The sequence below is a fragment of the Ammospiza nelsoni genome, chromosome 22 (assembly GCF_027579445.1).
Source record: "Ammospiza nelsoni isolate bAmmNel1 chromosome 22, bAmmNel1.pri, whole genome shotgun sequence".
Classification (NCBI taxonomy): domain Eukaryota; kingdom Metazoa; phylum Chordata; class Aves; order Passeriformes; family Passerellidae; genus Ammospiza; species Ammospiza nelsoni.
Genome location: NC_080654.1, coordinates 1,135,545 through 1,156,757, shown reverse-complemented (window position 1 = coordinate 1,156,757; position 21,213 = coordinate 1,135,545). Strand labels below are relative to the sequence as shown.

Sequence of the window (21,213 nt, the reverse complement as noted above, 5' to 3'; positions counted from 1 at the left end):
GCTGAACATTGTCCCAGGCGGCAGTGAGCTCCTCAGCGATCACCGCTACCCGTTTGTCTTTGTGCGGCCAGGCCAAACTTGACAGACCTGTCCTTCCTTCAGCACCGAGGCGATCCCAGGAGGACAAAGCTGCCCCACCTTCGCTCCGATGTATCGGACACACACACACCTTGAGACCATAGTTTCTATTAAATTCTGCGTAAGTTATTTCCTAAACAAGATGACCCGCAACAATCTGGCCCATCAAGTTTTTGGTTCATTTTGGGAACCCCTTCTTCAAGAGCAGTCGAGACAAACTTCATTAAAGCATCCATCAGCTTCTTCAGCACAGGTTTTAAAAACAAGTAATCGACATAAGATACAAGTAATTAAATCATAATGACAGGAGCACACATTCTGTCTGCTAATGCACTGGTTGTACCTTTATTGTTTCACCTCGTTCACTAACAATTCAGTGGTGCAAGGTTACCATACACAGTTAGATATCTGCATTGCACACCTAAGGCTATACAGCAAATGGATCAGAATTAGTACAAATACATGAACTATATTTACATTTTGTATACTCAAGCTCCAAATATCGGATATATTTACAAAATAAAATAAGAAAATGAAAACCTGAAATTAATGTACAGTGTTGCTGATACACTCCTTCGCTGGGATGAAATCAGTTTGCAAAGAGATTTGTTCAAGAAGGCCACTTATACAGCATTTACCTTGTATACCTTGTGTACAGAGGTTACAGGGACATGGGGACCGCAATTCCAGGGGATGTATTCTGTGAACAGCACGTCTGATGTCCAAATCCGGGAGCCACAACCAACCACACATGAAATGTGAACAAGCAAAGTGGAAAATTCAGACCTGACCCTGGGAAGTGCTGACCATTCCAGACTCCCTCTGCTTCCAGGCCCTGGTTTCCAGGCAAGCAGGAGGTAAATTCAGCACTGCTCAGGGGCAGCCCATTCACTTGGCAACGTTAAGAATTGAAGACTTAGGAGCTCCACGCCAGTTTTCTGAATACACAGCTGATCCCAGCAATTTCAATCCTGTTCCCAATGACATTGGACACAATCATCTGGTTAGTGTTGGACTAGTTTTGATTTCAAATACATTGAACACATAAATGGCCTTCTGAACAAAAGTCAGTCCTGCTCTTGAAGAGCCGATGTTTTGAAACAAGGAAGCACGAAGTTAATACATCCTGCTACAGACACCGCAGCCAGAGCACAGACTGGGTTGGTGACTACCACGGAGATGCAACGTGCAGGGCCAGACAGCACAGCCCTCCCGAGCACAGCAGGACCCTGCTCCTCCAGAGCAGCCACAACTCACCTCCAGCACAGCCCTCCCGAGCACAGCAGGACCCTGCTCCTGCAGAGCAGCCACAGCTCACCCCCAGCACAACACCCAGCACAGCAGGACCCTGCTCCTCCAGAGCAGCCACAACTCACCTCCAGCACAGCCCTCCCGAGCACAGCAGGACCCTGCTCCTCCAGAGCAGCCACAACTCACCTCCAGCACAGCCCTCCCGAGCACAGCAGGACCCTGCTCCTGCAGAGCAGCCACAGCTCACCCCCAGCACAGCCCTCCCGAGCACAGCAGGACCCTGCTCCTGCAGAGCAGCCACAGCTCACCCCCAGCACAGCCCTCCCGAGCACAGCAGGACCCTGCTCCTGCAGAGCAGCCACAGCTCACCCCCAGCACAACACCCAGCACAGCACCAGCTCCCCTTCCTCCTGCAGAGCAGCCACAGCTCACCCCCAGCACAACACCCAGCACAGCACCAGCTGCAGCAGCTCGGCGTGCAGGGTACAGGCAGATCCACGTGCACAGGCTGTTTAGTACCAGTGGGTGTTAGACCGAAGCTAATCCTCTTTCTTATCTAATGTGCAATTAATTACAGATGTATAAATATACAATACATTACATAAAATTAAATCCCTGTAAATTAGATAACAAGCAGCAAAAAGTAAAGTCTTTGCTTTGAAATACCATGCTAATCAGTAATAAGGACTGTTAGACATTGACACAAAAAACCTTTTCTTGGCAGTCTGGAAATCATACTGTCTGGAAATAGTGCTCCCTTCTCTTCTGTATTCCCAGAATACAGGAATCTTCTTTAAAAAGCTACTTAAAGTGCATTTCTAAAACACAGTATAGGAGGTTTAGCTTAATTTTACAATACCCACGAAGATCCAACATAATTTTCAAAAGATAAAAAGGACAGTTTTCTCCTTCCTTTTGGTGAGGAACATAAAAACCCAAATGCAGCACAGTTTGATACCCGTTCCTCCCAGGCAATGCCCACCGATCCCCCGCTGGTGCGTGTCCTCACGGGCTGGCAGGCCCACAGCAGCAGAGGCCGAGTCCCCAGAGCTGTCTGACCCTGGGACTCCACACACACAGCAGGAAACCAACAATGGGCTTTGGAGTGTCAGGAGAAGGCAACGGAGCATATTTTACCTTCCTCATTCTGCTTCCAAAAAGAAATTTCCAACATGTTGGGCTAAGCTTTGAAGTGAATGGAAATTCACTTTATTTGTTTGGTTTGTTATCTCTTTAAAGAAAACTTGGACTGGTTTCAGTCCAGTTTTAAGTAGGAAAACCCAAATGTCTCAAAGCAGGCCTCAGTAATTGCAGAAAAACTTTGTCTGCCCCTATGTCAGACCTGAGAACAGTAATGCCCATTTGAACTCCACACAAGGACCTAGTTTGTTACAGATTATGCAGCTTTAAGAGGTGCTGATGCTTAAAACCAGACTTTTGGTCTTCTGATGATCCATTATCCACTCAGACCTCAAGTCACCAGAATTTGCTTGGAGTTTTAAGACAGAAGAGTGACATTTATGCAACAACTGTAACACTTCAAGCTCTCTGTGAGATAAGCATCTGTCTCTTCCTGCTTTTAAATGAAGACCCCTTTATCATGATTTTGTGCAATGCCTATAACCACATGGTTCATTCTCTGGCTTATCCAAAGCAAAGACTTAGAAAACTAGTTTTCTTCTAGTTAAAAAAAAGAAACAGATAAAAGTTAAAATGCTCTCAGTGTGTCACAACCTACCCCCACCTCAATCACTCTGCCTCCTCAAACAGGTTCACTGTCATTATAAACAGTGGTGATGGCAGCAATAACTTAATGCTTAGAATTAACCTAATTCTTGAGATCAGCTTAGCTGCAGTGTGAGGAGCCCTCCTGCAGGACAAGCAGTTTTATCCACACACTGGAAGTGCTTTATCATCATTGCATAACAAAGGAATATCATCACTGTATTAAGAGTCACACACAGTTAAACAAGACAAAAACAAAAGGGAAAAAAAAACCAAAACCAAAACCCTATCCCTATCATGTTCCTGGGTCCCCAGGATGCTCCCTCACTCTGGCTTCCAGTTCTGAAATAAATCTGAGGACCACAGAGACAGCATGAGCATGAGTTAGCTTGAGAACTACCTGGAGATATGTAAAGGCAGCAAGTGTGAGCTCCATGTCCCCGCTGCTCTGCCTCCCAGGCTGCCAGCAGCTCCCAGTGTGCCCTGAGCTGCCCTGGACATGAGGCCCCACGCAGCAAAGCCTTCCTCAGCACATCCCAGTCCCACACGCGTGGCCTGAACCCCACCGAGCCTCCTGGGCTGCACTGCGCCTGCTGCGCCTCCTGCAAGAGAGACAAACCCTCTGACCCCTGCCCTGATGAAATCCCTTCACACTGCCCAGGACCACAGCCAGCCCCAGCAGTGCCCTGCGTGCAGCAAGGAAGGGTAACACAGCAGGAGAGAGCACACAGCATCCCCAACACTTGACTGAGAGAGGGGAGCTCACTTCCCCAAAAGGAAATTCATTCTGCTCTTCTTTCTTGGGGCGAGGAGCAAAGCTTTGGCCACAAGAACTTACACTGCAGGCCAAGAACTGACACCACCCAGCTGATGCCCAAGGAGCCAATTATGACATGCCACTGACCAGGAGCAGAATCCACTTGCTCTGTTCCCCAGAGGGGTTAACTCTGAATACAGTGGGGTTTAGCTGATGAAAATTGCAGCAGGGAAATTAGGAGACACTCAGCAGTTATTTCCAAAGGAACTGAGAGTGTCCTGTGGCTCCCTGAGAACACTGCAGGTGTGAACACTGCCTAGGAAGTGTTGCACAGACCCTGGGTGCTCCCATGGACAGGTGGGGTGACACAGGAGCATTACAGGTTAGGGATGCACAAACAGGCCCTTGGGAACAGCCCTGACACAGCCATGGGAGTCCTACCCCTTTCCCAGAGAGGTGAGAACTGTTCCTGCAACAGTCAGGAACAGGAGAGGGGATCTGCCCTCCATGGTGACCCAGGGACCAGGAACTTTCATTTCTATTTAACACTCCCCATCTGTCCAGTACATGGCTTGAGCAGCTGAAATTTTGGGGATTTTATCTCATATTTCAGTCTGTGGTCTATTTCCCCTCATATCAGCACAGTTCAGAGGCTGAGGAGTGTGTGCTGATGGAAACTCTTCTGGGAAAGAGTTAAACCCAAGCACTGTTCACCTGCAACCCCCACAGCAAGAGTTTCAAGCAGATTGTTGTAGCCAGCCCCTCCTGGTTTGTTCCCTAACTTTTCCTAGCTCGTGCCTTAGCCTGCTGGGCCTTGGAAACTCAGAAACAAAGTCCCAAATCCAGTCTGTCCAGATAGATTTGTCCAATATCAGCTTTCAACAGAGTTTAACTTCGAGGCTGGATCCAGAAAGCCTGAGGAGCTATTGCAGTTCCTGGCTGGGTAATGTCTCCATTAAACAATTTATCTTTCCCTGGCATTGGAACTTTGCCCTGAGGGAACCAATGACCACTGCCAAGTCACAAATTGAATGAAAACCCTGTAGCAGTCTAGACAGACAGTGGACAGTGGGACAGACACCAAAAGGTCAGTTGAAATGGATAAACAATTGTTATAGGAAATTTTTTTTTTCTTTTCAGAGTCGTGCATAATCACTCGATTTTTTTGATTTTTTTTTTCTTTCTCTTTTTGTTTGGCCACATGCTACTAGTACAATTCAGGTACAGGTGAAAAGAAACAAGGTAGGGTTAGAATACCTAGAAAATGTGCTGAAGGAGTGGGGAAGGTGGGGGATGTTAAGCCACAGGATTACATACAAGAGAAACTGTCAAGAATCACAAAGAGAAAATGAGAGGTAACACTATCTAGGGGAAGGTGAGAACAGATGAGAACATTACATGGACTCAGTACTTCATCTGGCCCGTGCGTCTTCGAGCCAGCTTTGACCTGCACCAAAAAAAAGGGGAAAAAGCAGTTGGTGAATTATGAAAGCTCATTTTTCCTCCCTCCCCAAAGTTTATCTATCTTTTTTTTTTTTAATTCTTTGGTACAGCCCTAGTTTACTCCATATGTTAAGAAAGTAAAATGTAAGGAAAAATAATTCTCTGTTCCACTTCTTTAATGGGAGGAGGGATCATTTAAGGGCTTCACTGCTGTGTGGCAACAGCTTCGTTTTTTAGATTTTGGAGTTTTTTGATATAGTGGAGTAAGATGTGTCCAGCAAGCAGGGGCTGTCTGTGATAATGGAAAGGCTGCCAGAGAAGTTATAAAAGGGAACATAATTTCTGCTTTAGCTCATAATCAAGAACCTAAAAAGGCAGTCAAGCACAGAGGAAGTAAGAAACTTTAAAAATTTGTAAAATGGCAATACAAGGAAACCATCTTGTGGTCTCCAAATGTAGCATCCCACACATGTTCAAACTGGACATGGCTGTTCAGAACGTCACAAGCCAAAACAACAGCCCCTGCAGTTCCTGAAACACAGGGCTGGTTTGTTTTCTGATTGCTCTGGGCGTTTTTCTACCTACTCTCCTCCCTCCTCCAGTTCCCACATCTCGTCAAATTCCTGAGAGCAAAGCTAAAATCTGTGACCAGGCATTGCCTGCTGGTGTGAGCACAGCCCTGTGCAGCCCCAGCTGCCTCTCACCGAATGGTGCCAGCCAGGAGAGGATTGAAGGCGTACAACCAGTCATTCATGTCCTTGTCATTGATGGCCTGCAGCAGGACTCCACGGTGCTTTGTGCACACTCCAAACGTGTTGGGGGTCTGCAACATCAAGGACAATTTAAACGATGTAAACACAAAGTCTGCAAGCACAGAGGCCGATGCACATTTCCCCTCTGAGAGAATCTGCTCCGTCACATCCCCCCTTCGTTCATGTCTCACTGGTGATTGCCAGGGTATTATTACTCATTCCCTTCTACAAAACAGAGTCTTAACTGCTGAGTGTGGGCTTTAAGAGATGGACCAGTAGAGTTCACTTGATTCCTTGCAGGGTGCTTGTATGCGATGTTTTGTGGGGTTTTGTTTTTAAACAAACAAAATACACAAGCCCAAAACCCATACAAAGGAAGCTGCAAAAACCCAACATGCAGGGTGGTGGTACCAACACATCCTCCTAAAAGCTAATCTGATGTGTGGCAGCAGTCAGGGTCACTCTCTGTACAACTGTGTCCAAAACCATCAGAAACCCTGAACTAACTGGGAACTTTGTGGGCAGGATCCTCAGTGTCTCCACAACTCAGATTAATTTTCCTCAGAACAGAGATGACACACCTGATGGTACAGATGCACTGCTACTTGTAATGTCCTTGCTTTATGGATAAATAAACAACAGCTCTCACACTGACCTTCACCATTGCCTGTTGATCCTCACTGTATTCCACCTGAGCTGTGGATAAGTTTATGATTCCTCTTTCTACAGGATCTTTGTCACTGTTGTAAATAAAAACATAGGGACGGCGAACCACCACAAAGTGCTTGGCCCAGGAGCTGGAGAGTGGCTCCTTGAAGTGGAGGTATCCTTTCTTTGACACCACAGAGCTGGAAAAAATAAACCCACGTCAATACAGAAAGATTTTCCCCTGAGTATTCCTATTAACTGCAAAACACTGTGTAAGACACTTGGTCCTTAATAACTGGTCCTGTTTTGTCTGCAACAGTATTCTGAAAAAGTTCTTCTAAAACAAGCTGAATGGTGTTTTCAACATCTATGCAAAAGTCTGACAGTCTTCCTCTATCCATCACAGAGGACTCTGCAGCTCTGCTGTCACCTGTTAAATTACCCTCTTCAAATGGGGCACAGAACCTCAGAATCTCAGAAAGCCCCTGTGAGAGTTCTTGGGAAGCCACGATCACACAACAATAAAAAACTTACCCTGGTCTGATTTCCTCAATATCAGGAACAAGGTTTAGGAACTCATTCTTTCCAGCTCTGGCAAGGTAGGAAGTTTCTACTGCAGGAATTATCTGGAACTGCTCCACCTCATGACAGGGACTGGAGGCACGAGAATTTGCTTCTGGTGTCCTTTAAAAAAAGTAGAGAAAAAAAAGTAAATCGTAACAAAGCAACTGAATGTGACAATGGAATTTAAACTGCATCTTCAGCCCAGCTTGAAGTTCCATCCTCCAGCCCAGATTTATTTTATGACATTGGGATCCTTTTGTACAATATTGAATAGCATTTTCCCTTGATATCTGTGGAATAAAACTTACAATAACCACTAGTAAGTTGCTTCCCCACTACTTCTACCATTTTTCTCCTGCTAAACGTAGTCACAACACAGACACACTTCCTACTACTGTTTGATGTAAAATGTTCTACTTCCTCAGCCCTCCTCCCTCAGGGATGCTGAACTGAGAAGGTACAAATTATGTCTTTTACTTCATAGTTATTACCAATTTCATCAAAAATATCTTGTATAGATACAGCTGAGAAAGATAAACACAGATTAATGGCCAAACTGGTTTATTCTGGGTCGTTATTAGTAGACCTTTTCAAAAGACCTCTGAAAAAACTTGTGGACTCTGCACACTGTAGATGCACTGGTCACTGGAATGACAAGCATCTGACTGTTGCCCCAACACAAGCAGGATAAACAGCACTTCAAAAGAACAAAATGAAAAAGAATTGTGCAGAGTGACCGGAGAAGTAAGGCAAGGGGGCTGTACAGAGAAATATCCCTGAAAGCAGGGAAAAAGAAGAAAAGAGGAAAAACAAATCAGAAAACAGCAAAGAGATGTGTGAAGCACTGAAAAGTGATGTTTCCTTTTAACACATTACACTTACTTCTGGTCAACTGAATTGCACCTGGAGTCCACCAGAGAAGGGCAGGTGGATGAAGGGGTGAGGGTGGCACTGCTGAAACTGGACACGGACGGGTCCCGCCCGATGGGAGAAATATCCGAGAGCTGCAAGCACAAACACATCTCAGCAGCTGGGCTGCAGCTGGGGCTCCTTCTGGCTGAGAATGCCTTTCAGCAGGGATGGCTCAGAGAGCACAAAGGCTTTTTCATCTGCCATTCCCCTAGTCAGCAGGCAAATTTTCACACAAACCACCACAAGCCCATCTGGGGGCAGAAATACAGCAGCGTTTATGCAGACACAGCTTGTTATCATCAATGTCCTACACTTCTGATTATTCACACTCTGACTTCTTCAGGGATAAAACATCATCCACTTTGAAACCTGGTATTCCCTTTGCCTACTGGCAGAATTTTTAAGAGTAGATTTATTCTTTTACACAGGGCAAGTGTATGTAGGGAAAGACAGTAAGAGTCTGCTAATAAACTGGGTACTGTACAACACTGCAAGCCCACACCATTGCCAATTCCTGCCACAGCCTTTGGAATCTGATGCTGAATAGCCAAATGCTTCCAAAGGACTGAAAATAAAAAATAATACATTCATATAAAGTGGTTTATCTTTTGACAGTATCAGCAGATTCCATGACTCACAAACATGCTGCTATTGTACCACAAATAGAGTGTATTACAATTAAATATTACATGAAATATTTACCTTACAATCACTGATGCTGTTGTACACCTGGTTGAATTCCCGATTGAAGGTATGAGTAAGAAGCTGCAGACACTAAAGGGGGAAACAAATGAGACACAAAGAAGAACTTTGTATTTAGATTTTCAGAGCAAGTTGAACAGGTGATTTGCCACGACACACTTGGCAGGTCATTAAAGAAAAAACAAATCCTAAACTGCAATGAAAAATCACAGAAGAGGATAATAATCACTTCACTTGATAAAATTAGGAAGTTTTTATAGAACCAGTAACACAGGGGAATGAGACACAGCCCAAACCTCCCCAGCAGCACTGGCCGGTGAGAGTGGCTTATTTCACTAACCAAGATGTTAAAATGAAACTCTCACACTACTGGATATTCCCCAAGCTATTGAGAAGCTCGTGGCTGCCCTGCAATCCCCTGTGGCTGCCAGCAGGATGCTGCCCTGCGCCATACCTTGGTGGCCAGCTCCTTCTCCCTGTCCACCAGGCTCTCGATGTCCGCCGAGTCGTAGCCGCTGCTCTCGCTGGGCGTCACCGCGCTCTCGAAGGTCGTGGTGGAAATCTGAGAGGAAATGCTGGTGGAGGTGCTGAGGGTTCCACTGCTCAGGCTGGGAGACAACGAGTCACTCAGGGACTTGGGGATGCTGTCACCAAGCTTCTCACGAAGCAGAAGAAAATGTCGGGTTTTTTCCACCTAGTGAGAAAAGAAATCAGTGTCGTCCCCTCCAGGAAAGTGCCAATTTCACAGACACTGAATTCTGAGGAATCCTTTAGTATTCATACCAGTAACTCTCCCCAGGGAAGGGAGTTTACAGTGGCACTGGAAACTGAATTTGCTATTTTGAATACACTGAGATTCTGAGCTGAGGACTCTGCTCAGCAGCCAGCCACACACTTTATATCTTCTCTGCCAGGAGAATTTATTTAAATCTTGACTTCCATCTCTTTACTCACCTCATGCAGCAGCTCCAGTTTCTCCAGTTCCCACTGATGCTCTAGAATGAGGCTGTCCCCCCTGGGCCTCCAACCTGCCAGGTTCTCTTCGCCCCTCACATATGCCACAGAAGTATCCAGGACTTTCCTCCTCCTCCTCTGCATTCCTGAGCAGTAAAAAACAACACGAGACGTGTTAAAACCATAGCCAGAGAGGTGTCACAGAGAAATAATCAGCAATTTGCAAAGAACCAGCACTTCTGCTGTTTGGCTGGAAATATACAACATAAGGATTTCATTACCTGCAAATACACAACCAGAGATATTTTATTTAGTCCAGCTTTCTTACTTTTTTAGATATTTTCTATTGACCAAGATATAATGTAAACTCCTGTTCAGTCTAATTCAACACAAGGACTTCAGTTTCTACATCTTAGAAGAAAACCACACAGATACACCATGAACTATATTCCTTCCAAGTGGTGAAGCTGGCATCAGAAATCAGCAGCATCTTCAAAAGACAAGAAAAAGCTCTCCTGCTGCAAAACCCAGTCTCACCTGTTGGTTATGGGTTATGGCCCTAAGACTCAGGCATGATGTGATACATGCACTCAGTGTCCTGAGTTACCCATGTCAGAAAACATCAAGTTTCCAGTGAATCCTTGTTTACCAATGCTAAACACAGACCTGAGTCTAAAGTAAAAGCCTGAGTAAGTATTTTACAGAACAGCAATGTTCCATTGCTCCTATGAAACACAGGAACTGCTTCTGATCAGGACAGAAATGTTTACTACATTCTCCCTCAGCAATTTTCTGCAATATTTCATATTTATCATCATATTTATCACCTGGCTGCTGCTTACCTGGACTTCCTGTGTCTGACATTTTGCATAAACTCAGTTCATAGATCCCAGTTACTCGGTTGCTGTTCACAGGAAAGCAGAAGAAGCAAAAACACACTATTTATTATCTTCAGAAATAAAGTGCTTCAGCTTTAACTCAGTGGTTCCCAAAGCAGAATTTAAAGTTTAGTTGTTAGTTAGAACTAGATGTCAATACTTCTCTTGCACAAAATAGCCAGAACTGCAAGATCCTAAAAAAAGGCATTTCCCCCATGTTCCCACCCCACCCTGCATTGGGAAGAGCACATGATGCAGCAAATTCCAGGTCAGAATGCAAATTGAAAAAGGGATCCCTCTGCCCAGCTCTGTTTATATGGCAAAGAGGCCAGTAAAGAGAGAAGCCATCAGAGTTGCACTGAAATAAATGCTAGAAAAAACATGCAAAACCAGACTGGAGAACCTATGAGTAGGTAAAGGTTCAAGGAAAAAAATTAGGAAAACGAAACTAAATCCTCTAAGGGGAAACAAACGCTGACAAGAAAGGCCAACGCCAGGAGTGTCACCGCACTTACGAGTCCGGGGATTTGGAGTAGCCGCTGCCGAAGAGGCTGCGCAGGGAGCGCGGCGGGGAGATCTTGGCGTCCCGCGAGTAGAACACCATGCACACATCCTTGGTGATCACAGCGGGCTGGATGCAGTGGTCGAGCTGAGGGAACACCAGCAAGGAATGAATGGCTGCAGCCAACTGTGCCAAGTTACACTGCTGCCCTTAGCTTTTGGGACAGCTTTTGAAATCTGTTCTTGTTTGGGTCTTGGTGAAGGGTTTTCATGTGTGTCTGTGAAAGAGAGCTGCCACATTTCTTGATGCATCCCATGAAATGATTTTACTAGACAAAACAACAGTGTCTTGCACACAAGCCAAGAGCTAAGCTGCTGTTTGTAACACCAGTACTTACACAGCAATATTCACTGATTCCAGTGGATTTTCAGATACAAAGATAGATAAAACAAGGCACAAAAAGGCAAGACCACCAGTATCTCTTGTGTTGCAAGGCAGTAATACCTTGACATCAAGATGTTAACTGTGACTACATTTTTTCCACCCTGTCCTCAGGAAATGAATAAATACTCTTACTGGCTTCAGCATTCAAATCACTTTTGAATCCATTTCTCTTGGGTACACCCTGTGTCCTGTTTTAAACAGTTTATAGCCAGCAGGAAGGCCCTGGTGTCTCACCTCCAGGTAGGCAGAAAGGGTCATGTAGATCTTCTCTCCATACGGTGTCACCCGATTGAGGAGCAGGGAGTTGTGCAAGGAACTGTCCCAAACTGCCTCGAACCGGTAGAAAGTCCTGGAAAGAAGTACAGCAAAAGGTCACTAGTAAGAGTTCCTCATCACTCAGTGTAAAGCATCTCTTTCTGATATCATCCTCCAGTCATGTGGATAACAAATACTTGAAGCAAAAACCTTCTCTTTATTTCCAAGATCATTTACTTCTACCCCAAACAGTGTGGTGTAAAGACCACTGCCTGTTATGGAGAGCACTCATCTAAAAGAGAAAAGAGGGAATGCAGAAAACAAAAGCTGTCATAACTCTACAGGGAAGTCAGCACTGAATAGTTGTTTCTAAACAGAGAAAATTAATTTCTACTGCTGAAATTCAGCCCATCTTAAAAGTATATGGGAATATTCTTTCTACACCATATTTTACGACTTCTGTAAGACATTTCTTCAGTCTGGCACAAGGAAAGAGAGGAGATGAAAGCTCCCACAGGTCTACCCCAGGAATCCAGAAGGTTCAAGTAAAAAGTGAGAGACAGCATCACACACAGCACAGCTCAATCACCACGTCCAAAGGCATCATTATACTCTCCCCTCTCTAGCAGGGGCTTGGGGAAATGAGCTTTCTCCTTTCTCACAGGCAGCAACTGATTTCAGGAAGGTCCCTTTGGAAAGAAGACCTATGCCCCTGTTGAGGAACTCAGCACATTCCACACTGGTGACAGAAACAGAAGGTGTTCATTCTTAATCACCTCTATATAATTTCCCTCCCAAATCCTCTTGCTATTTTTATCCCATTTTGAGTCCAAATGATGTAGTACAAAAAGCAAGAAAGTGTTTCATGTATATTATTTTTTTAAAATAAGTTATATGTCCAAAGAGTTTCTGTACTAATTCCCAACTCAGAAAAATAGAAGATGAAATTAAAGACAAAGGACAAACAGCAGGGTGGAGGTGGAAGAAACAAGAAAAAAAGCACTGTATGTAGTCCCGGGATCAGTTCTGCACCATTTGCCAAACAGGATTTCTCCTCATGGAGAGAGGACCCAGGTGTAAATGCTCCTCAGTGCAGAAATACCAGCACCCTCTGGAGCAAAATGATGTTCAGACAAACACCAAGACAAAGTCAAGCACAGCTTTGAGGCTATGGATTTTAGTGGATCTTTTCTAGCCAGGAAGGTGAATATACACAGCTTTGCCTGTCCAAACCAGAATTTGCTGCAATAGCTACAGAGTGAGACAAAAACCAGAAGCGAGCAAACTCCTTTCAGCACAGCCAACAGCACAAGGAGGAAAAGGGAGCACGGAACACACAAAGCATGGGATAGAGGAGAGAAGGTTAAATGTTACAGGTTAAATGTAAACAGGTTAAAACTGCTTCTGAAGTGGATCTTAGCATTAGTGAAAGGTGGGAATTGGAAGCACTGAAGGCTCTTCTTCTCTTTTGCAGAGGCAGAGCACAGAAAGCAGAGTGCAAAGTGCCCCAGACTGTGCGGCTGCCATGCCAGGCTGGGATCCCACTGGGAGGGTGAAACAGGAATCCAGCCTGGGCAGTCACTGCATGTCTGGCTCCTCTGCCAGCTGCTCAACTAAGGAGTGGCAACCACAGCGTTAAATTTCATATGCAAATCCAGAGGCTGAAGAGCAGTCACATGGCAGCCACTGCTATTTGATCAGAGCAATTCAAGGAACCTCATAATTCAGTCCTTGCCTTGGTCCTTCAAACAAGCGGCGTTGCAGAGTCAGAGACAGTGAGAAATTCCAAATTTAGCTCTTTGAAACAGAACAAGGGAAGAAAATAGCAAGGACTACAAAAAGGGTCTATATTTGATGGCACACCAAGAAAATCAGAAAGACTGACAAAGGAAATTCTCCTACTCTCACATGTGAAGGAATGTTCACCTTCACAAGTCCCCCAGTGAACTGTACCTGAATAAGCCTCTGACACAGAGGAGGAGGAGCAGGAGGAAGAGGAAGGGGAAGGAAGAGGAAGAGGTAATGGAAGAGGAAAGGGAAGATTACTTCTGGAAGAGCTGTGCTAACAGAATTCAGTAAAAGCTGAGGGAAGTGGCAGCAATACAAATGGGACATAAAGCATTCTATTTTCAAGAATCTTTATGCATAAAGGAAGCAAACAGAAAATACCTAGGCATATCCTTATCAAGAAAGAGCCTGTAAAAACATAGAAAGTGCTTCGGTTAGTGCAGCCAAAAGCAGAACAGAAAAGCAACAGCTGAGAGGAACAGAACAAGTGGACTAAGAAACAAAACAAAGTGAAAAAACCCCACAGAAAGCAGCGAACACGTCTGCAGACAATGAGCAAACATTAAGACATATCCCTTACCAGGGCCTCAATTCCCTTCCACCATGTGCCATGCACTCATCCCACAACTCAAACCTTGGCATTTTGGGATGAGATGGCCAAAAGCTTCATCCCACTCATCCTTCACCCAAGCTGCCACCTTATAGCAAACTAAAGAGCTACAGTTCTGTAGGAACTTAGGAATTTATTGAAACAAAGCACAGGGCTTTCCAACTGCAAATCCAATAGTATCAGACAGGAAAGCAGGAGCAGTCTCCCTGTTTCCCAGTTACATTGATCCATTAACTCAAACACACTAAAATACACATTTCTTAGTGGAAGGCAATAACTGCCACTCCCCCAGTCCCTGCCTGCCTTTACAGACACCAGGTGGCAGAGAGCCCATAGGCAGGAGCAGCGTCCCAAATCCACTTTAATGCCACAGATGATTCAAAGTCCAGGCCTCTAAGAGAGAAGAAAGAATTCCAGTGCTTGGAAGGATCCTACCTCCAGCACTCAGCAGGTGCAGCAAAGACAGACTCAAACTTTCCTCCCCTCTGGAAAAAGGCACTCAGAGCCCCATTCGAGGGATATTCCTCCTTTGCACCAGCTGAACAGAGCCAGGGAGAAGCCAAGTGACTCTGCTGTCAGAGCAGGGAGAGGCTGTGCCCAATGCTCCCCTCTGCCTTGCTACAACTTGGTTGCAGACACTGAAGCAGAACAATGTGGAGTCTTCAATGCTGTATTCTAGCACCAAACCTTGATGTCAGTTTAGAAGTTCTGGTTAAGTCCTGAAGTCCTCCTAAGCTGTTCCTTTCCACCTGCCCTATATGGTGCATACACATGGAAAGCAATTCAGATGCATTGTCAGCAAACCTTCCCATGGATCAAGATTTGACAGAGATGTTCATTCTGTACCTGTGTGTTCTGTGCTCATGGAATTCTACATTTAATAATTAGCCACATTCCCAGCTTTCCAAACATCCTGCCAATACATCAGAGGTCAAATAAATGTCAGATTCCTGCTGCAGGGCTGACTTCATTCACTTACCTGTTGGAGCTGTGAGAGGATTTCAGGTATTTTGCAGAGATAATATTCAAAGACAGAATGGCATCCACAGCAGCTTCATCTACCTCTGCTTTATTTCTTATACGACCTAGAAAGGGAAGGAGGAGGAATCAATTAAAATTCAAACTGCAACACAAAAGGAATTTGTTTTCCCAAATACAATTTCACACTACATGAATAACAAGAAGCTGTAAATGGAAGTTGCAAAACTTAAGCTCTTCCTCTGGATCTTTTTCAAAATTCTCCTCCTACAGGCAGTGCTCATAAAAATGACAGAGTCTGATACAAAGAGGAATTACCAGCAATAGTTTTTCTTCCTTACAGAGCAGGACATAAAAGCATTCACTCACCAACCACCAGCTCTCGCACATCCTTCCAGTGCAGCTCACTGCCCTTCTCATGGATAATGGTGACTGTGATTCTCCTCTGGATTCCCTGTGGGGTTCAGAAACAAAACACTGCTCAAGTGTTCACACACACACCCCATCTATTCTGCACTTGTACTGCAAAAGTGAAGTAAATAATATCATTAAAATTATATCATTAATATAATTTAATATCATTGAAGTCATTTAAATAATATCATTAGATGTCATCTGTAACTGAACAAGCAACTCTTTGTTTCAGGGCCCTAAAATTCACTTCAAGGGGATGTTATATTCTCGTATGTGAAAGAAATGCTTCTCCTTCCTCACTCCACAAAGACAGAGTAGGAAAAATATAACTTTAAACCTGTAAACCATATTTATCTGGGGTTATTTTAATAATCTACCTAGAGACAAAATATTACTAAGGATTATAAGAGGAATTTAAGATGACTGAGATACAGTCACTTCACAGATTATGTGTCATAACCACAAGCAGTGAGAGAGAGCAAATGGAATTTGAGTCCACGTCATCCTTCTGTGTCCTTAGAGATGCTGGAGAACACTGAAGGCACAAATCTAGTCCCAGAGGTTCCTGCTTTTTAAAAGGCTTTCCTCTTTCCTGAGTGGGATGCCCACTGACAAGCACAGGAGCAGCAATATCCTGGGGCCACACAATATCCTCCCAGCCCAAAGCCAAGAGAGCAAGCACAGCCTGGGCATCCTGCCTGTCACTGCGTGGGAAAGGAGGGCACAGCCAGGCAGCAGCACCCCCTCCCTCCCTGCAGAGATGACCCTGCTGTCCCACAGCTCCCCTCAGTACCTGGTGCAGCAGGAAGGTCCCCTGGCAGGGCAGGCCCCCGGTGTGATCCACAATAGCAGGGATGTACCTGTGTGAGACAGGGAACCAGACATGCACCTGCACAGCAGCTTCCTCTCTTGCTGAAGGCACCTGAGTGTCTTTCTACCCACTCCCCAGAGAGGTTCCTTCTGCCATTAGAGATCAGTGACTCATGGAAGTATCACCCACTGGACCTCCAGCACCAATGGAAAACTGCAACTCACCTCTCAATAGAACCCCTGAAGACCTGTCAGGGGAAAAGCTTTGTCCAGAGATGAACACTGAGCAGAGACTGCTATGTGACTGGAGTAAAGCCTCCAGTGTCCCAAAGAACCCAAACCCATGGCCTACACAGGGGAGTTTTCCTGCTGCCTGTGCCTGGAACTTCACCAGGGAGAGACCCCTCAAAGTGTGAAAGAAAGTCACTCTATCACTTCAGTCCCTTCTGATGGGGACAACTATTGCCAGCAGATTGGACACCCATCACTACAAACCAGCCAGGCCCTTTCCATGGTGACTGCTAAACATCAGCCTGGTCTGAACAGAACAAAGGGGAAAAACCCAGAAACCTCATAAACCACGGTTCTTGAAACACAATATTAATCACAATATTAATATAGGACTTACTCCCCTGTTGGCTCCAGTTCACTGATCTCAAACCACACCAGCAGGTCGTATTTGCTCACACTCTGGCCCAAGCTGGGCTTGCTCATAGTATTCAGCTTTGTAGCTGGCACTTAAAGGAAAAAAAAAAAAAAGAAAGAAAGAAGAAAAAAAGAGTAGTTTACAAAGGCTGAACAAGTAAAGCCTATTCAGGACTCACAGAAATGTGCCATTTCAGAGGTCCTACATATTCTGTGTATGTAGGCAGACCACAGCTTTTACCATGAAAATTCAGTTACTTACAACAATCATTATTTCTCTAAGTGTTTTTTAAATCTAGGTTACAAGAATAGAAAAAATTTTTGAACTTAAATAATGGAACAAAAGTGCATCCAAAGAGCCTGGAAAAATACACAGTTCCTCTTCCACAGAGAAGAAGTTTCCTCAAATGTGCATCAGTTGCTTTATGGCTTGACAGTTGGTGATTTAGAATTCCTGATGTCTGTCCATCTGCAGCATTACTCATCCATAAAGTACCCATTTCACCTTCCCCACACAATAGGAAAAGAACTTAAAACTTCAGTCTTCACTTCTTCATGTTACAAACTGCCAGACCCCTGCATCACTTGGTTAAGATATTGTACATCTAAAAAGGCAGAACAAGACTTATTCCAGAGCCCTAATCCTGCCTAAGTATTTTTCTGGGCTCCTTATCTCTTGGTATTAGTGAGTATAACCAGCCAGATCCCCTCTAATTCCTTTCATTCAAATGCAGGGATAAACCATGTTTAAAAAAAAATGAGACAGCTTAAATTCTAGAAATAACCTAATACTCCCTCACACACCAAACCTTTTACTTACCATTACATGCTTTCTTGTATCTGTTCATTCATTACATTTTTATAAATGGGAACATTTTAAAAGCTTCATTCCTTACACTCTGACTGGGATTTTTGTCACTCTGATCTTCCATTTTTTCTCCTTTCACATACTAACCTCACTGCTTTTATTAAGCCACATAATTATTCTCCCTTCCACCTCTCAAGACCCAATCCCCCCTTGCTCAGGCATTCTTTAGGTTCTCCCACCTTTACGTCTCTGTATCCCTTGGCTTCTACTGTGACTGAATTTCCTGTGGACTGGAAGGACATCACAGCCCCCAGATAAAACAGGTCCCTACACGAGTGCCTAGGTGCTCTCTTCTGAGATCTGTTTCCTTTCTGGGTAAAACAGCAGCTGCCTCAGAGGGACAGATTTTGCAGGAATCAGTTATTCACAGCAGAGCTCCACCCTGGGAGGCAGCCAGCTTGGGGCTCATCATTTACCTTCCCATACATTACTAAGGGTAGTAGTAACTCCCTTACACCCAATCCTCTCATGCAGCTGCACATGAACTCACTCCAGCCAGAGGAACATCAAACACACAAGTCACTCCAGGTTATTGCCAAGCAGAGCCATTCAAAAGTATCAGAAGAGAAAAACAACAGAAAGACACATCTAACCAAACATAAAAGCTTGATTCTAGGTGTTCTCACAGACTTGCTCTGGTACAATTATTAATCAGCATGACTTTTTTTTGAGTTAAATAAAACAGAATACAAATGGAAGTGAGGAACAGCACTGTTAGTGGCAGGAAAGGAAGATGAGTGAAAAGGAAACCTATACAGAACACAGCAGAATGTTTCCTCTATACCTGCCTGTGTTTTCATATGCATCTCTCATCCCAGTATCACAAAACTCTATGCAGAGCACAGAAAAATCAGAGGTCCTGGAAGTTTCAGGGAACAGATGCAGTGACACAAAAAAACCTGTGACTCCCAGCACACTGGAGTCTACAGACTGTCCCTATGGTTCTCTCTAGAAGAGCCCTGAATTCAAGCACAGCATCCTTCCATGAGCACAACCATGGCAGCTTCTACTCCTAATACTACCACATGATGAAGGAAAAAGGAATTTGGAAGCACATTCTGGAACTACTTCTACATCTATCACAGACCAAGTGTGGCTACTAACCATCTCGTTTAGGAGCCCGCTCACTCTGACAACTGGGAACAGGCAGAAAGAGAAAAGGTGGCAGCTGCTCAGCTCCATCCTGGAAAGCAGCCACGGCAGAGGAGGCCAGCACGGTGGCGTGCTCGGACAGCGTGTTCAGCACATGCACGTTTACATAGCCAGACATAAGGTACCTAATCAACTCAATTTTCCTTTCATGGTCTGCAGAGGGAATGCAACACACACAGAGAAAGGATGGTAGAAATATGCAGGTGAGACAAAGAGGGAGAAGGAGGAAATTAAAGGTGAAATGGAAAAAAAAAATCACAAAAGAGTTCAGCATGCATTATTCCAATTAAGCAAAGAAAACCAAAAATCATTTCAATAAACTCACTCACTAAACAAGAACATGAGAGAGCAAAAAGATGAAGTAATTAATGAATAGGCAAATTTCCAGTCAGTAAGTGCTCAGTAAGCAGGGGAAGAGCCATAGCCAGATCTCATGGAATATGGTCAATACCGCAGGAATGGAATTCTACCCCCTAATGAACTAAGCAGCACTTCTTGCATGGGAGCTTGAGAAGAAATAAAAATAAAACCTAAAGAGGGCAGAGAGCCAGCAAAGCCATTCAGTGCCCCCTGTAGCACTCACTCCATTTACATTTCTTGGAGTCCTGCATACCTCAGGAATACACTACAACCTCCACCTGCAGCAGCAGACCTGTGATGTACAGAATTAGAGAGCTGTTCTCACCTGGCTTTGACAGTGGCATAGGAGGAGGGAAGAATCTTCGAGAAGGCTGTGGAGGGCTACAGAGAAATGAAGAGTTATCAATACAGAGGCAGTTAAACATAAGAAATATACACAAATACACATACATGCATCTTTGTATACACACACCTATTATTATCTCTAAAAATATCCTCACAATTCTATGAAGACAGGTAAATCTCCCCTGTCAGGAAAACAAGGGGGCTCAGCACACTTCTCAGACTAAACTGTGCTCTTTTTCTATTCTAGGTTAACCAACCCTAGGAGCACTGCTGAGATTTTCCCAGAGCTCACAGATCCCTGCTGAAGCTCCCAGTATTCCCAGTGCAGTGCTCCAATCACCAGGGGGTTTTCAGGGTGCACTGGCAGAACAGCTTCCCATGTTTGACAGGGCAGAACAATTCCATCAGTCACTACACTGGGTAAACAGGCATCTGCCAGAATCATCTCCATCAGGGATTCTGCTTCTGAGGCTGTGGTGCACAATTTCAGGAGTACAAAAACTGCATAACCTGAGCATGATCCCCAAGTGCCTTTATGCCAGGCTAGTGACCAATACCTGTTGAGATCCTGTCCCTGCAGGTGGAGAGGATGCTGCTGATAATGTCCAAAGACTTCAAAGACAATAGGCTTTGTTTTGATGTACTCCACAAATGATTCTGTCACTTCCACAGCAATCTATTTCAAGGGTAAGGAAAGAAAATGAGACATTCAAAAAAGGAAATCTCTTTTAGGAGTCTGTATTTTTCATATCACTTAGTGTCACTCACAGGAAAAGCAACTGCATTCTCTTCTGGTTTAGGCATTAATTCTACTCTCCAAGAAAGGAGAAAATTAAAGCCTCAGTATCAGGCATTTCAAGTAGAAGAAGAGGAGGCTGTATGTAACCAAAGCATTACACAGTTCATAAAAATAGATATATCCAGCTCATCTGAGATCATGAGCACTGCTATTCACATGTGTATTTTATTTCCTGAACTCTAGACTGTTTTCATCCTGGAAAGGAAACACAGAATTCAATGGCAGGAAGTAGAGGTGAAGGAAGAGTTAAATTTGCCACAAAGAATCATTCTGGGTTTTGTTTTATGATGGGGATTACATCATTCACCTGATCACTCCTAGTACTGTCTATTCCTAATAATTCTGCGTGCCTTGAAGGACACACACAACTGCCAGTGCTGACAGAGGAAGTTACTGCTCATAGGAAGCATTACTTACATTCTGAACATGGTAAAACCCAAGGGGAGTCCCTCTGCCATTGTTTTTGAGAGGTTCTGTTGAGAAAGCTTCATCATGTCGATGTAAAAAGCTTTAAAAAAATAAACCAAAAATCAGCCACCACAGAATGGTTTAAAGAAGATTGCTGTGCTCTGAATCCAA

The 21,213-nt window shown here is 44.4% G+C and overlaps 1 protein-coding gene across 6 annotated transcripts in view; it reads right to left on the bottom strand.

Moving 5' to 3' along the window:
• Positions 1 to 394: 394 nt before the first annotated feature.
• KIF1B (kinesin family member 1B) overlaps positions 395 to 21,213 on the bottom strand; it is a 78,141-nt gene continuing 57,322 nt past the window's right edge. For 5 of the 6 annotated variants that reach the window (XM_059487541.1, XM_059487544.1, XM_059487545.1 and 2 more), the window contains 19 exons: positions 21,052 to 21,142; positions 20,393 to 20,511; positions 19,816 to 19,871; positions 17,094 to 17,202; positions 16,449 to 16,515; positions 15,611 to 15,695; positions 15,243 to 15,348; positions 11,845 to 11,959; positions 11,180 to 11,313; positions 10,629 to 10,690; positions 9,787 to 9,932; positions 9,287 to 9,526; positions 8,833 to 8,904; positions 8,101 to 8,222; positions 7,189 to 7,338; positions 6,662 to 6,854; positions 5,959 to 6,077; positions 1,638 to 5,258; positions 395 to 1,335 (listed from right to left, as the gene is read on the bottom strand). In XM_059487541.1, coding sequence (XP_059343524.1) covers positions 5,216 to 5,258; positions 5,959 to 6,077; positions 6,662 to 6,854; positions 7,189 to 7,338; positions 8,101 to 8,222; positions 8,833 to 8,904; positions 9,287 to 9,526; positions 9,787 to 9,932; positions 10,629 to 10,690; positions 11,180 to 11,313; positions 11,845 to 11,959; positions 15,243 to 15,348; positions 15,611 to 15,695; positions 16,449 to 16,515; positions 17,094 to 17,202; positions 19,816 to 19,871; positions 20,393 to 20,511; positions 21,052 to 21,142 — 2,029 coding nt within the window. In that variant the 3' untranslated portion in view covers positions 395 to 1,335; positions 1,638 to 5,215. Of the gene's footprint in view, positions 1,336 to 1,454; positions 1,516 to 1,637; positions 5,259 to 5,958; positions 6,078 to 6,661; positions 6,855 to 7,188; positions 7,339 to 8,100; positions 8,223 to 8,832; positions 8,905 to 9,286; positions 9,527 to 9,786; positions 9,933 to 10,628; positions 10,691 to 11,179; positions 11,314 to 11,844; positions 11,960 to 15,242; positions 15,349 to 15,610; positions 15,696 to 16,448; positions 16,516 to 17,093; positions 17,203 to 19,815; positions 19,872 to 20,392; positions 20,512 to 21,051; positions 21,143 to 21,213 lie in introns of all 6 variants that reach the window. The other variant, XM_059487542.1, reaches the window with a different exon arrangement.